Here is a 13,591-nt window from a genome sequence, read left to right on the forward strand (position 1 = left end):
GTTTGTGCTTAACAAAGGCAGGCATATCTTTGAATTCTTTTGCAAAGTTAAGAGAAATGTGCTTGATGCCTCACACTAAATCAAGGGGCTGGGTTCAAGGGATGCTTATTCATGGGATAATTAAAAGGGACCTGGGATAATGACTGAATTGATATGTAAATAAAAGATTGGGCTTTTGGTGTCCAAGAGACGAACTATCCAAAGAGTTTTCAGAATAGCAAGAGAAAGCAGAATGTAGGCCATCAGCTTGTAACCCACAATTTGACTTTGAGTCCTTTATTTTTGTTGCATCCCTTCTCTCTGGAATCCCTCTCCTGGCCAGGGTTGGTCCATGGCAAAGCTTTGCTGGGAAAGTGTAACATTTCTTTCTTTTTTTTTTTTTTAAATTTATTTATTTATTATATGTAAGTACACTGTAGCTGTCTTCAGACACTCCAGAAGAGGGCGCCAGATCTCGTTACGGATGGTTGTGAGCCACCATGTGGTTGCTGGGATTTGAACTCTGGACCTTCGGAAGAGCAGTCGGGTGCTCTTACCCACTGAGAGATGGGCACAGTGAGTGGGGAAAGAGTGTTCATAGATGAATGAGCAGAAGAGCATGGGAACTGCAAAAGCCCCAAGGACTAGGTCCTAAAGAAACTTGTGTGGGGTGAGGGGTGGGGGGTGGGGGGCGGAGAATAGATCTGATGTGTAAGGCATAGGAAGCAGGGACCAGATCATATGGAACCTCATGGGTGAGATCATGTCTTAGATCCATGGCTCTTCCCTAGCAAACAAAATGACATCATTAATGGCTTTTTCTAAACTTTGAGTTTATTGGTCATTGAAACAGAAACAGCTGTGTCAAAGCTGGCAAACTTGTACACATACATTCTCTCTCTCTCTCTCTCTCTCTCTCTCTCTCTCTCTCTCTCTCTCTCTCTCTCTCTGCAAAGGTACATAAAGCACTTCTTCAAAGGGCATGTAACTTGACATTATCAAGTAGCCTATCGTATAACCATAGGTATGGTCTACCAGGAAATAAGATAAAAATATTTTCATATTAATTTTTCTTTCAGCAAAAAGTTTCTTGTGGTGAAACTAGGATTATGAAGGTTTCTGGAAAAGCTTTAAAATATTGCCTGCCAGCAGCACATGAGTTCTTTCCCCATTTCTTTCAGGATCTGCTCAGCTGACACACCTATTTCCTATCAATGAGCAAGAAGTTTCTGGTCCAAGTTTGTTTACCACCAGGGTAAACTGTTGTCTCACTATATTGTTATCATAAGGCACCATGGGGAGCTCACTATATCCCCAAGTATTCACAGGCCCTGAAACCAACACACACACCTTTTATAGACAGTATGCAGTGTGCTCCATGTTTTCTGTTAATTGAGCCTTAGCACTTCATACAACACACTAAATTCATGTTATTTTCTAGAAATAAGTTACACCGTTGGATCACCTAACTCTGTCTTCCCAAGTTCACCTTACTTTTCTTCTCTGGCCCTACTTTTCAACTACTAACATCCATGCCTTTTAAGCTGTCCTTTTATTGAAAGTAATAAGTTAAGACATTCATCATGAGGTGTGTGGTTCACCTTTTCCCTAAGGATCACCAGCATATACATTGCATGCTCACTGTGTTGAATACAGGGAATCATTTTGGGAGCAGTAACATTCACCAATGTCCATTATCATTTGTCAGGCTTACGCTGTACTCTTGCCATGCAGTATAACACTTTATAAGGAAGAGATGTTTAAAAGCAATGTCTTCTTCGGAAAGCATCCATCAGTTGATGCTGAAGTTGAATCTGCTGCAGGTGCTAAGAATCTAGTTGATCTTCCTGTGAGTCGACACTTATGGTGGAACCTTGGCTACTGGTATCAACATTTTCGTAGGATTTTTGGTCTTTGGCAAAGTTGATGAAAACCTGAGTTTTTTTCAAGGAAATGAAATACATTAGGGCCGGTTTACAAAAGAAGAAATAAAGTTTTATTATCATTATCCCTGCCTCTTCCTCCTTCTCCCTTTGCCACCTCTTGCTCTCCTTCTTTCCCTATCTCCTTTTCTTCCTTCACACATTTACACTCTAACAAATTACGAAAGCAAGATTTCATCAAGATATGATCACATGCTTAGGCATATCCTCTCTAGAAGTCCTCTATACAGTCAACCTCAACTGGACTTTAAAAATCATGCCCATTTCTGTGAATATGACTATATTTTTGTCATAGTCTAAATGTAAAGCTATTGCCACATATATGTAATCCATATGATTTGAATTGATATCTTTATCATGTATCAATGAATCTGGTACTCTATCAAATGTTTAAATAGAAATGTCAGGAGAGAATTCACTAGTTTCAGGAAGTTGTGTGCTAAAATAAAATTTGTGTAGAAAACTCCCACCATGTTAAATTTGCCAATTTTACATATAAATGTGCCAATAAAATAGTCAATGCAGCTCTACTTACATGATTAAAATCGTTAAATGTATTCGTTCTAGATTTATCCCGATATCACCTAGAGTCTAATTTTCCAGTGCATGATTCTCAATGTTGGTCACATAAGTCTAAGACTAACCTGTCAGTGTTGGCAAGGCTATACTTGTCTTAATTCCCTATAAAATATTAATCCATAAAGTATAGTACAATCCATTGACTTACTTCCAGACTCACTTCAAAGTCAAGCATAGCGCTTATTTTTGAGGGTCTTGTTGGTTGAGCTACATAAAACTTAGTACAAAGATGATGGATGACCAAGGAACAAGCTAGCATTGAGTGGAGAAATAATTAAGAGAAAGGAATTCTTCCATTGCTGTGTTGTGTGTGAATTTAATAAACCTAAGTTCTGTTCATTTTCTGTCACTCACCCATACACCCTAGTTCAAAACTGATCAATGGAAACCAAGAAGAAATTAGAGGAGGCATTAATAGCTAATTATTTTGTAGGTGACAAGAGTGGCTTCCTGCTTCCTATGTACATGTAAACATTTATGGAAGAAGATGACATATACAATGGAAAGAAATCCCTTCATGTCTCCACTAAAAATAGTTAGTCTTCCATATCTTCCTTTTTTATTTTTAATGTCTCAAATGCAGTTAGAAATAAATTAGACTCTTCACTAAGGTCTTCAGGTGCAAGATCAGGTACTGAGTTAATTAAAAGTAAATTAAATGCCATTAAAAAGAAATAAGCAGAATGCATAATAACTAATCTATGGTACCTCGCCTTGGATCATGGCACCCATCTTACCTCCTCCAAAGTGGTCTGGCTCACGAGGAAATTTGTGATATTTAAAGCAGTCTTGTTGGTTTCCAGAAGGTCAAAGATGTTTGCTACCCCTCCTGCTGTGACTGGCACGTGGTACTCCAGCATGCTCAGGTGCTGATCCTGAGGGAACCAAAGGGGACAACTTGTTTTTTACAAAGGCAAGGTAACATAGGACCTGATCAGATTTCACTTTCAAGGAGAGCTGGGGAAAATGTTGGAAGTTGTTGCACTGGGGGTGGGGTGGGGGTAGGGTTGGGGAGGAAGCCATGAGGTAAATAGAGGTCATATTTCTGAAACTAACAGCTTGTAGAGATGAGATGAAAAATTTTATGAACATCAGAGAGAAAACAAATTAAAAAGTTAATGAAGATTTTCAAAGCATTCTGGGCTCATGAGTTACATTCTCATCTAGAGAGGAAAAATAACCCTATAGGATGCATCCCACACATAAGTCTATGCTCAGCTTGTTGAAGAGTTTTAGTAGATTTGCTGTTACATTAGATAGGTCTAAAATCCCAGAACTTGGCTGTTCAGTTGATGCGAGCTAAACATGCTAGATTTCAGTGTCTAGAAGAAGCCTTTTTGATGTTGCCTATTTCTCTTGATTCACCTTAAAAGGCTTTTCCATTTTCAAAGTTTTAACACCGGGATCATATACTCCATAATCTATTGCTACTGCCTTGGAATATGTCCAACTCCTGCTGTACAGAGTGGCTGTCATTTCTCATCTGGCTTTTAGGATTGGCTTGTTTGTTTTTCTGTAAGGCATCTCTCCAACTTGACATTCTCCCTCTATTTGCACGACTCACACTCCTGACTTGCTGTTTCTCTCTCCACATATGAATGAGTGCAGCAGCCTCCTTAGAAGCCTAGAAACTAGATATGCTGGTTTATTCTGGCAAAAGCAGCTAGGGAATCTGTTCTGAGTACTAGTTCGATCAGATGTCTTTCTTCAGAATCTACTCCTGTTGTGTCTGGAGATGCTTTTGAGCCTTTTATTCGAGACTTCCTCTTTCTCCCCTTCTTGTCTGGAGCCTGGCCTCTTCCATAAACTTGTACCTTCCTTTGTGTCTGTCTTTGTAATCTGGTCTTCTTTCATATTTAATTCTCAAGTGATCATTTCAGATATTTCGATCTGTAGATCTAGACACTACTGCAGAGGTGTAAGGAATACGCTCTTTGGGAGAAATTGCCTTTATCATCAGCTCATTTCCTTTGGGTAGTTTTAGGTATGTGCCCAGGAGACACACACAGGGGTGGGGGCATGGGTGTTTGGGGGAAAAAAACATAAGCTCCACTCAGTAAATAAACATTTCAACCCAGCAGCTGACTGAATGAGTGAGACCAACATGGTTTATAGAGGAAAGATGTCCTTTAATTTTTAATTCTAATGATAAAACATGGGCTTTGGACAATAATCTAGAAAACTAATACTTCTAGAGAAATCATCCAAGGCTTGGGGAGACTAAGGGCAAAAATAGTTTGTGCGGATATAATAATTGTTTTTAAAATGTGTTCTTTTACTCTCTAACGCCACTTTACATTAATTTCATGCCCTATAGCTTGGGAAGATATCAGACATTTTCCACACCAGCGTTGTAAAGTTGATGTTTATTCATGCTTACAAATAAGAGAAACAGAGTTCAGAGCCTTTAAAGGTCTCCTTAGATAGCTCCTCTGCACGGCCAGACTCAACCAACAACTTTCAAACTTCGTTTTATTATTTTACTCTGATTTGCTCTTCACAATTATTTGCCATCCTCAATTTGTAGAAATTACCTGTCGATCAATGATGTTAGACTGATTTTTTTCTGCCAACTCCATTAAGTAGGCGCTATATGACATTTATTTAAATGTGTATCCTTGTGTGTCCATCTGGTTGACTTTACTGGATAAGCAGGCAGGAGCAAGCTCTATCATATTTGAATCACTCTGGGATCTGAGGGTTGCTCAGGCTTATGAGAGTTTATTTCTCAAATGAAAGGAACAAAACAGATTTTAAAAAAAAAAAAAAGGTCTCTCAGCTGCAGGATTCTGAGCTCACTAATTTTCTTTGTTGGTCATATAAGGCCTGTCATTGCTAGATTCCCTAATGTATGCATGTTGCTATTATTAGACTGGAAGTGTATACAATTTGAAAACAAATCCAGGATGATCAGAAAGACTCTGCAAGGAAGAAACTAATATAACAAATGTGAAATAACCAATTGAAAATACTTACAAAGATATGTAAAATAATCTGGGGATATTACCACTTTGTATAAAGTTCAAATCCTGAAGTAATGGATTAGGTTGAATCACAAAGCTGTGACCCACTAGGAAAGAGTGAACACCCACTTTGTTATCACTGGAAAAGACAGCCAAGGTCAAAGGTGGAGCCACCACTTACTTTTAAGTATGTTTTTGGAAAGTGTAGCTGCATAAACTTCGTGAGGGTTTCCATGCTCACTTTATTATTTTTCAAGTGAACCTTGACAGTAAATCCACGTCCAAACCTAAAAGTGCAAAATACAGTATGAGTTACATTTTGCCAAAATAGCTCCCCTGGAATTCTAGATGATGAAATAGGTCCCAAGCCAACCATCATGGCCCCTTTTCTTATATAAAGGCTGTCATTTGGCCATAAAAGTTCAGGATGTGCTACAAACTGGAAATAGTTCAATGCCATGCTTTTGTTGTTGTTGTTGTTATTGTTGTTGATTTATTCATTTCTACCACTGTACTGTGTCAGAATGTTTGCAAACATACAAATCTGGCTTTCTTGGACAATCAACAATTGGCAATAGGTCTCTCATAGTTTTGTCTTTATCTCAGATAACAATTTTGATAAGACAATTAAGTTGCTGTATGGGTAGGTATAGAGTATCATCCTGTAGTTTGGAGATTCACACAGATATGTATAAACGCACATACACTTGGGAGTATAAACTAATAATTTAATTCTAATGTGATGCTAATATGATATTTATGCATCTTTCCCCAATGCATTCTTGATTAAAAGGTTTTCAATGTGGTGAAAATGTTAAATAGCTTACAGAACGCTTGTGCAAATGGCAAGCGAACGTGGTAGATTAAAAATCTATGCCTTCATGCACTTGTCAGGTCTAATTTGTTACTGGTACATTCTTGAGGCTACTTCCTGGGAGTATTTTGGTTGCAAATTATTTATTATTATGACAATTAGGAGCTTCAAACCTTCTAATACTTGGGGATTTTAACTAAAAAACACAATAAGCCCTTAATAAAATAAATTAAATTTAAAGTGTGGAGTATCTCTCTTCATCTCACTTTTTCTTTTCATTGTACAGTGGCTGCGGGGTTCAGGAACTGTTGGAGCAATTCCCCTACACAGTGTATGACCAGCATATTTGTTGGTTACCTGCTTTTTATGTGTTGCAGAGACCCAATGCACTGGAACCTTCCATTCACCATAATGGCCAGCCGGGTACAAAGAGCTTCACATTCTTCCATGCTGAAAGAAGAAACACGTTCCTATCAACATCCAGGGCACATAAAACTGGGTTGCAGTTCATAAGCATATGTTTAATTAGTTCATTAGAGCATCGTAGCAATCTCCCTTGAGGGCTCTATTGAGATGGTTTAGCTGTTAAAGGCTAGGTTCATAACCCAAACAAGAAATCTCTCTTGAGAAAGAGCAAAAAATAATCTTAAAATACTAATGAAACATATTCAGATGGGTGTATATGGCTGTCCTTCCACACTTGAGGTCACCTGTCCTGTCCAGCACACCTCCACTGTTGAATCCAATAGTCATTTCAAGCTCATTCATGCTTTGACTCAAGACCTACGTTTCCTATGAAGTGTTTCAAAAATGATGCAGAACACCTTTTATTCTAGCTCATGTCCCGGTTGATTTTGTTTTGGGGTTTATAATCAGTTATAACTTGTACAAGCTCTCTCACTTTATGGACGATGGTACCCAGAGAGAGTCCCGGTTCTCACACTGTTCACTCCATGCAGATGTTTGTAGGAAGAGAAAGTTGATCTCCAGGATAACAGACTCAAAGCTGGGTACAAACAAGTCTCTTGATAATACAGAGATTTAATTAGTTTCTGCTATGTGGTCATTATAATGAAATGTAAGCTCAATCCAAATCATAAGGAGAGGCCAATATCCGAAGAGAGGCACAAATAAAATGCTTCCGAGTCTCTCATACTTAGGAGACTAGGGGGTGCATTCTGCGGATGAGAGCCATGTGAGTGAGTCCTAGGGGACAGGTGAAATGAGAACCTGCTGACGATTTGTAGAGACTACTTCAAGAAGAAATCACACATGAAGAAATACATGGAGACAGAAATCACAGTGTGTAGACATGGAGCCAAGAGTCATCTAGCATCGCTAGTAGGAGGGAGCATTAAGTGGGGGAAACACTAAGGATTCTGAAACTTTCTGAAAGACGATGGTGAACAGTAGCTAAGAATAAGCAGGTCTTGAGAACTTCATGGCAAAAATGTCTGCTGAGACCCTGTGCTCTGTTGTCCCCTGGTATCCTCTCTCTGAAACCTCCGTTCTTTACCTACTACCAACAAGCAATACTCTAAACAGGCTGGTGAGAGGGCTCAGTGGGTAAAGGCATTCGGCCACCTGAGTCTGATCTCTGGGACCCACATGGTAGAAGGAGAAAACTGACTTCCTCAAACTGACCTCTGACCTGTACATGCAAATACAAATACACTCACAGAAAGAGAGATACACACATATACACACAAACTCACAGGAAGCACACACATATACTTTCATAGACCTACACAATACACATACTCACACAGACACACACACACTTGCACACGTACACACTGTTAATACAAATTAAAAACAAAATATTCCAGACAACGATGTGTTACCCAGGGTTCCTTGGGACCTGGCTCAGTTTACCTGTGAGATGTGAGGATGACAGAGCATTTGTTCTGCACCTCTTCTGAAATGATCCTCCAGAGGTGTCGTTTTGACTTGGGATCCATCCCAGAGCTTGGCTCATCCTTAATAAAGAATTGCCAGAAAATTTTATCAAATTAATTAAGTTTTGACGAGGTTCTTTATAAGAATCACTGCATTTCAACTCCCTGGGAACAGAAATCACTTTTTGAGGTCCCATGAGTAACGTGTTTTATACATAATAGGCTTTTTCTGCTTCTGTCAAAAGCTCAAAATTAAGTATTTTAAATTGTCAGTCTGTTTAAAGAAGTGTTTCAGAGAAGCTGACACAATGTTACTTCACATCCTTCTCTTATGTTTCCCTAAGAAAAAAAATCTACTTCAATTACTGAGAGAGCAGAGTTTTTACATTTGACTCTACATTCCCACATATAGAGTCGAAGCTCTGTCAACAAGATTGCCATCTTTCCCGGGAAAGCCGGATCGTGGCTGTGAGCAATAATGTGCCACGTGGAGCAGAAGAAAACACAACCCGACATTTCAGTGAATATGTTCCACATGTATTTTTAGTGTTTTGTTATTAATTGAAATTTAAGACTCTCTGGGAAAATAAAAATAAGACTTGTAGAAGTCTCCAATGTTGGGAGAAACAAAATCCGCAATACTCTTCAAAGTGAATGAGGCTTGGAAAGATCCGGACAGAGGTGTTTTTAAAACTCCAACAATAGATAATGGAAAGAAGTGATAGTGGATCCCAACAGGTGTTCAATAAAAACAAATTATAGGCTAAGATTAGAGGAAAAAATTAAAATGTATGTGCAATGGGAAGAGGGCGATCACTTTGCCTAGTAGTGCTAATTTAAATAGAGCAGTGAGCATTCCTTTGGGGAAATGATAAAGAAGATATTGTCATCGATTCTGCTTTTGCAGGAAATGGAGTCTGCAGTAAGTACATAGAGGAGCAGGGCAGTGTCTTCCTCCTGTAGCCTGCATTTCCCTGGCTCATTACAGCACAGCATTTACATGGTGCTTTTACACGCAAACAGCTTTACAACTTTTATCTCACAGGGGTGCCCCAGGATTGTTCCGTTCCATTTAAAGAATGCTTCCACAACAGGGTTCCATTATAAACATTGACAGGCAGCAAGGTACTGAATTCTAAGCTTCCAGTAATTCTAGAAGGATGGTCAGTCTGGGCGGTTTAAATGGTTGGATCCACCGTGTGACTTAATCCCTGGAATAATGTGCTGATTTATAACTGCATTTTCCTGCATGCTGTTAAAGTTCTTTTAAAATTTAGAGATCCATGAATTGAAGGCAATCTTCCAAGATAAGACATGTGTATTTCTCTGAAATAAAGACCCTGGTGCTTTGTTGGGCCCGGGGAGTAGAACACTCCATCACTAGTATGTGTCATTTGTATTTGCAGGTGAGCAATTAAATCTGCAGCTCTAAACAAAATATAAACACGGAGTGCATTTCTTGATCCTCTCCCAAGTTCATATAAAACGACACAGTGCATTTTCCATCACAGCTCAAGCTCCATAACTCATATTTTTAAGCTATAAAGGAATATAATTTTAGTACAACACTTTGTTCTAAAATGTGCCTTTCTTCCTCAGCAAAAATTGGAAACTGCTAGTTCACTTGATCAGTACCTAACAGAAATATGATTTCATCAATAAGTGGGAATTAAATTTGAGCCTGCTCTATGACTTATTTGAAACCCCTGAGCTGGTTGCCGTTATTTCGAATTCACATGCTGAGAGTTTTCTCTGAAGCCTCCCGAGCCATTGCTTCAGACACAAAGTGCTTCCCGAGGACACTGTCATGATAATAAATTATTTGCTAATACAAATTCTCCGAATGTGGTGGCAGTATACGTGCTCTGACCGTAACTGGCACACAGTGGGACCTCACTAGATGTTGACTGTGCTGCTGATGAGAACGATACACATGGCTGATGTGCTGCTCTAATTACACACTAGCAGCTTTGTTCATAATGCCTCTCTTACCAGCAGGAGGATGGACGGTTTCCCTATCAAGGCCAGGGCAGTGGACAGCTTCCTTTTCGTGCCGTAACTGCACATGGAGGTAGATCTGTCCTTGTAGGCCATCAAGTGAAGTCTCCTAAGGAGTTTATGAACAGTCTGTGGATAAGAAGAGGAGGGATTAGGCACCCCGACCCTCGTTCAAACCCTTAAAGCGCCAAATGGAACAAAACATGCCAGTGAATGGAAATGTTCCACACGGAGAGCTTAGGCCTAGAAGAGATGAAAATATTTAAATTCCACATTGATTTTACTTTCACCTTTAAAAGATCACTTAGAAAAAATGAACACTTTATTTAAAAAGAGGAAAGCCATTTTTTGTGGGCACATTTTCAAATGAGACTCCCCCTAAAATGTTTGTATATGCTTACAATTACAGATCATACCTTATGCTGTTACCAAGGGATTCTCCTACAAAGCTTAAAAGCTGACAAGAACTAAAGCAGAATTCAAAAAGCAGGTTTCCCATTGATTGCCATCTCAGATCATCTTTCCATCTTACTGAGCCATGAGTCGTCAGAAAGACTTTCAGACTATTTAAAGCTGACCTGCTATCAAAACTGCCATGCATTAGGAACCACAAGTTCTTGCGGTTATTTCTGTAGTTAAGGAACCCTTGCAAATGATGAAATCCGGGTGGGATGCTCCCATCAGGTGTCCAGAGTTTGAAGGACAAAGAAATGCGCCCCAACAGGTTAGTCATTCCATTACAAAAATACACTGTTGCAGTGCTATAGAGAGTTGAAGAATAAAAGTAAAAATTAAGGTTGGTATTGTAACTTAGTGGTAGTATATATGCTTAGTATATGTGGAGCTCTGGGTTCAATCCCCTGCAATAATTAATGATAATGATGATGATAATGTAGAGAAAATAAAAAAGAAGGAATGGAATCTATTTCACTTGGGCATTATGCAGAGAATCATGTGAACCAATGTTTATTTGAAGAATAAAAAAAAAAAAAGAAAAGTAGCCGGGCGTGGTGGCGCACGCCTTTAATCCCAGCACTCGGGAGGCAGAGGCAGGCGGATTTCTGAGTTCGAGGCCAGCCTGGTCTACAAAGTGANGCCTGGTCTACAAAGTGAGTTCCAGGACAGCCAGAGCTACACAGAGAAACCCTGCCTCGAAAAACCAAAAAAAAAAAAAAAAAAAAAAAAAAAAAGAAAAGTGCACATCACCATTTAAGGTTCAACTTGGAGCGAATCACAGTGTGACTATCAACTTATTAAGGGAACTGAATAACCTCAGGCCAAGGAGCTCCTGAAGCTGAGCTTGCAGACAGATGCAGATATAGACTAGACCATCAAGCCAAGTTGGCTCACTGGTTAGACATTTTATGATTTCCCATGTGGCATGACTGCTTTGCCAGGGCTCCTATGAGAGGAGGATCGGAGACAGCAGTGGTCTTTAAATTAAGCAGTCCTCTAAATATATACTTACTTCTTTGATGTCCTTCTCTGGAATCCCATGCACTCTGGCGTAGAAATACAAGTGTTCTTCCACAGTTACGAGGTCATCTAAAGCATCCTCCTGAGGGCAGTAGCCAACCAAAGAGCTGTGAGAATCCACATGTCCCAGGGATCTAAATGGGGAAAATCAGAACATAGGAGGTTCTAAAAACAGGTCTCTAAGTATTGGGTTAGTGGCTTTGTTTTGGTTAAAATAGACAGCAAATTTGATGAAGGGAGAAAAATAATCTATCAGAAACATAGTTGTGGATTTAAAAAAAAAACCTCCAGTCACTTCAATGATCCCCTCCTTAGGCCAGGAAGATTTATAACACAATCTCGAAATTAGATAAAAGTCCATTTAAATTATGTTGTGCTCAATAAGTAGAAGTACTAGTTTGTACCCGCTCTTGTTTCTGATCAGGATGTTTCCACTGGAAGGAATTATGTCTCCAGTCAGCATCTTAAATATAGTGGTTTTCCCTGCTCCGTTCACACCAAGGAGACCAAAACACTGGGATGGAGAGAGAAAGAGGAAAAAAAAAAAAAAGATGTAAGCTACAGAAACATGTTAACATGTTGCTATTGTAACTTCTTCCTCCTCCCTGGGTGAGACACCCTCCCCGGAAGAATAAATCACTGTAATTACTTCTGGATTGTGTACTGCTCTGCTGGCATTTGGTAAGACTTTCTCTTCTAAAACAAATGGGTGTTATGGGCTCTTTTCCCTTTAAGCATCGGAACATCTGTATGTACAGAGGGTCTGCTTTACATATGCTATAGTGCCCCTTTATGTGACATGATAAAGTACCCCTCAGGTAGGATGTGCTAACTCCAAGAAGTAATTACAGTTATAGATTGCACATAATTTACACAAAGTCAAAACTTTACTGAAAAAGCCACTGATGCAATAATTTATGTCACTGAGTGAATTTGATGCACACGGTCTAGCTCTGCACAGAAAGCTAAAGGGAAACAGCAGCAGCCAAATTCCTTTTCTTCTTCCAATGCTCCCTGAATCTTTTATCTGTGAAAACCATAAGAATAGAAGTCAATGCATGCTAGGACCTTCCCTCTGAAAATGGCTGTCTTTCTGGCAGACATTGAATAGGCCTAGGAATGAGAGGTGCCACAATGCATCCTGAACAATCTTCCTGCTGACAGTACACCCCAGAGACAGTGACAGTGGGAATGGGTGCAGGATCTGCTGTGTGCTGAGAATAAACCCTCTCTAGAAACAGCAAAGATTCATACGGCAAACATACAACACACCCTCCACAAACACACACACAAACACACCCACCCTCCACAAATACATACATACATACACACACACACACACATAAATATGCCCACCCTCCACAAATACACACACACACACACATAAACATACCCACACTCCACAAATACACACACAAATAATACACACACACAAATACACACACACACACACACATCTAGACTATGAAAATATTCAGGGCTTGGATTTTCTATTTCTAGATGACAAAATAAAGCCATGGCCCCTACCTCTCCAGCAGGTATCCCCAGGCTGATGTTGTTGACAGCTATAATCTTCTTGTGGATCAGCTGGTAGGTCTTTGTGAGACGATGGAGCTGGACCAGGTCAAACTCAGCTGCACCACTCTCAACTCGTAATCTCTCAGCCCGCACATCTTCATCTTCATCTACTGTCTCCATGATAGGTGAAGATGTAAATTTCCTGAAGAAGAGCCTGAAAACCAGATTCTGAAATGACGTGACTCTGTCTGGACACTTCAGTGCTCTCACTTCTCTGGAAGCATACTGCCTTCCTACTGTTAGGCGGTTCTTACGCTCGTTGTAGTGTCCTGTTTAAATGACGGATGTAGGCAGCAGTAGTCATGCTCTTCCCATAATCTCTACAATGCTGGCAAATAGTGTTGACTTTCCATGGATGAAATG

The 13,591-nt window shown here is 39.7% G+C and overlaps 1 protein-coding gene across 1 annotated transcript in view; it reads right to left on the reverse strand.

Moving 5' to 3' along the window:
- Window positions 1-795: 795 nt before the first annotated feature.
- Abca12 (ATP binding cassette subfamily A member 12) overlaps window positions 796-13,591 on the reverse strand; it is a 170,531-nt gene continuing 157,735 nt past the window's right edge. Inside the window, exons 44-52 of the mRNA XM_029475357.1 lie at window positions 13,178-13,382; window positions 12,055-12,164; window positions 11,643-11,784; window positions 10,169-10,303; window positions 8,154-8,257; window positions 6,636-6,728; window positions 5,646-5,751; window positions 3,239-3,376; window positions 796-1,913 (exon numbers count right to left, since the gene is read on the reverse strand). Coding sequence (XP_029331217.1) covers window positions 1,806-1,913; window positions 3,239-3,376; window positions 5,646-5,751; window positions 6,636-6,728; window positions 8,154-8,257; window positions 10,169-10,303; window positions 11,643-11,784; window positions 12,055-12,164; window positions 13,178-13,382 — 1,141 coding nt within the window. The 3' untranslated portion in view covers window positions 796-1,805. The remainder of the gene's footprint in view (window positions 1,914-3,238; window positions 3,377-5,645; window positions 5,752-6,635; window positions 6,729-8,153; window positions 8,258-10,168; window positions 10,304-11,642; window positions 11,785-12,054; window positions 12,165-13,177; window positions 13,383-13,591) is intronic.

This window comes from Mus caroli, chromosome 1 (assembly GCF_900094665.2).
Source record: "Mus caroli chromosome 1, CAROLI_EIJ_v1.1, whole genome shotgun sequence".
NCBI lineage: Eukaryota > Metazoa > Chordata > Mammalia > Rodentia > Muridae > Mus > Mus caroli.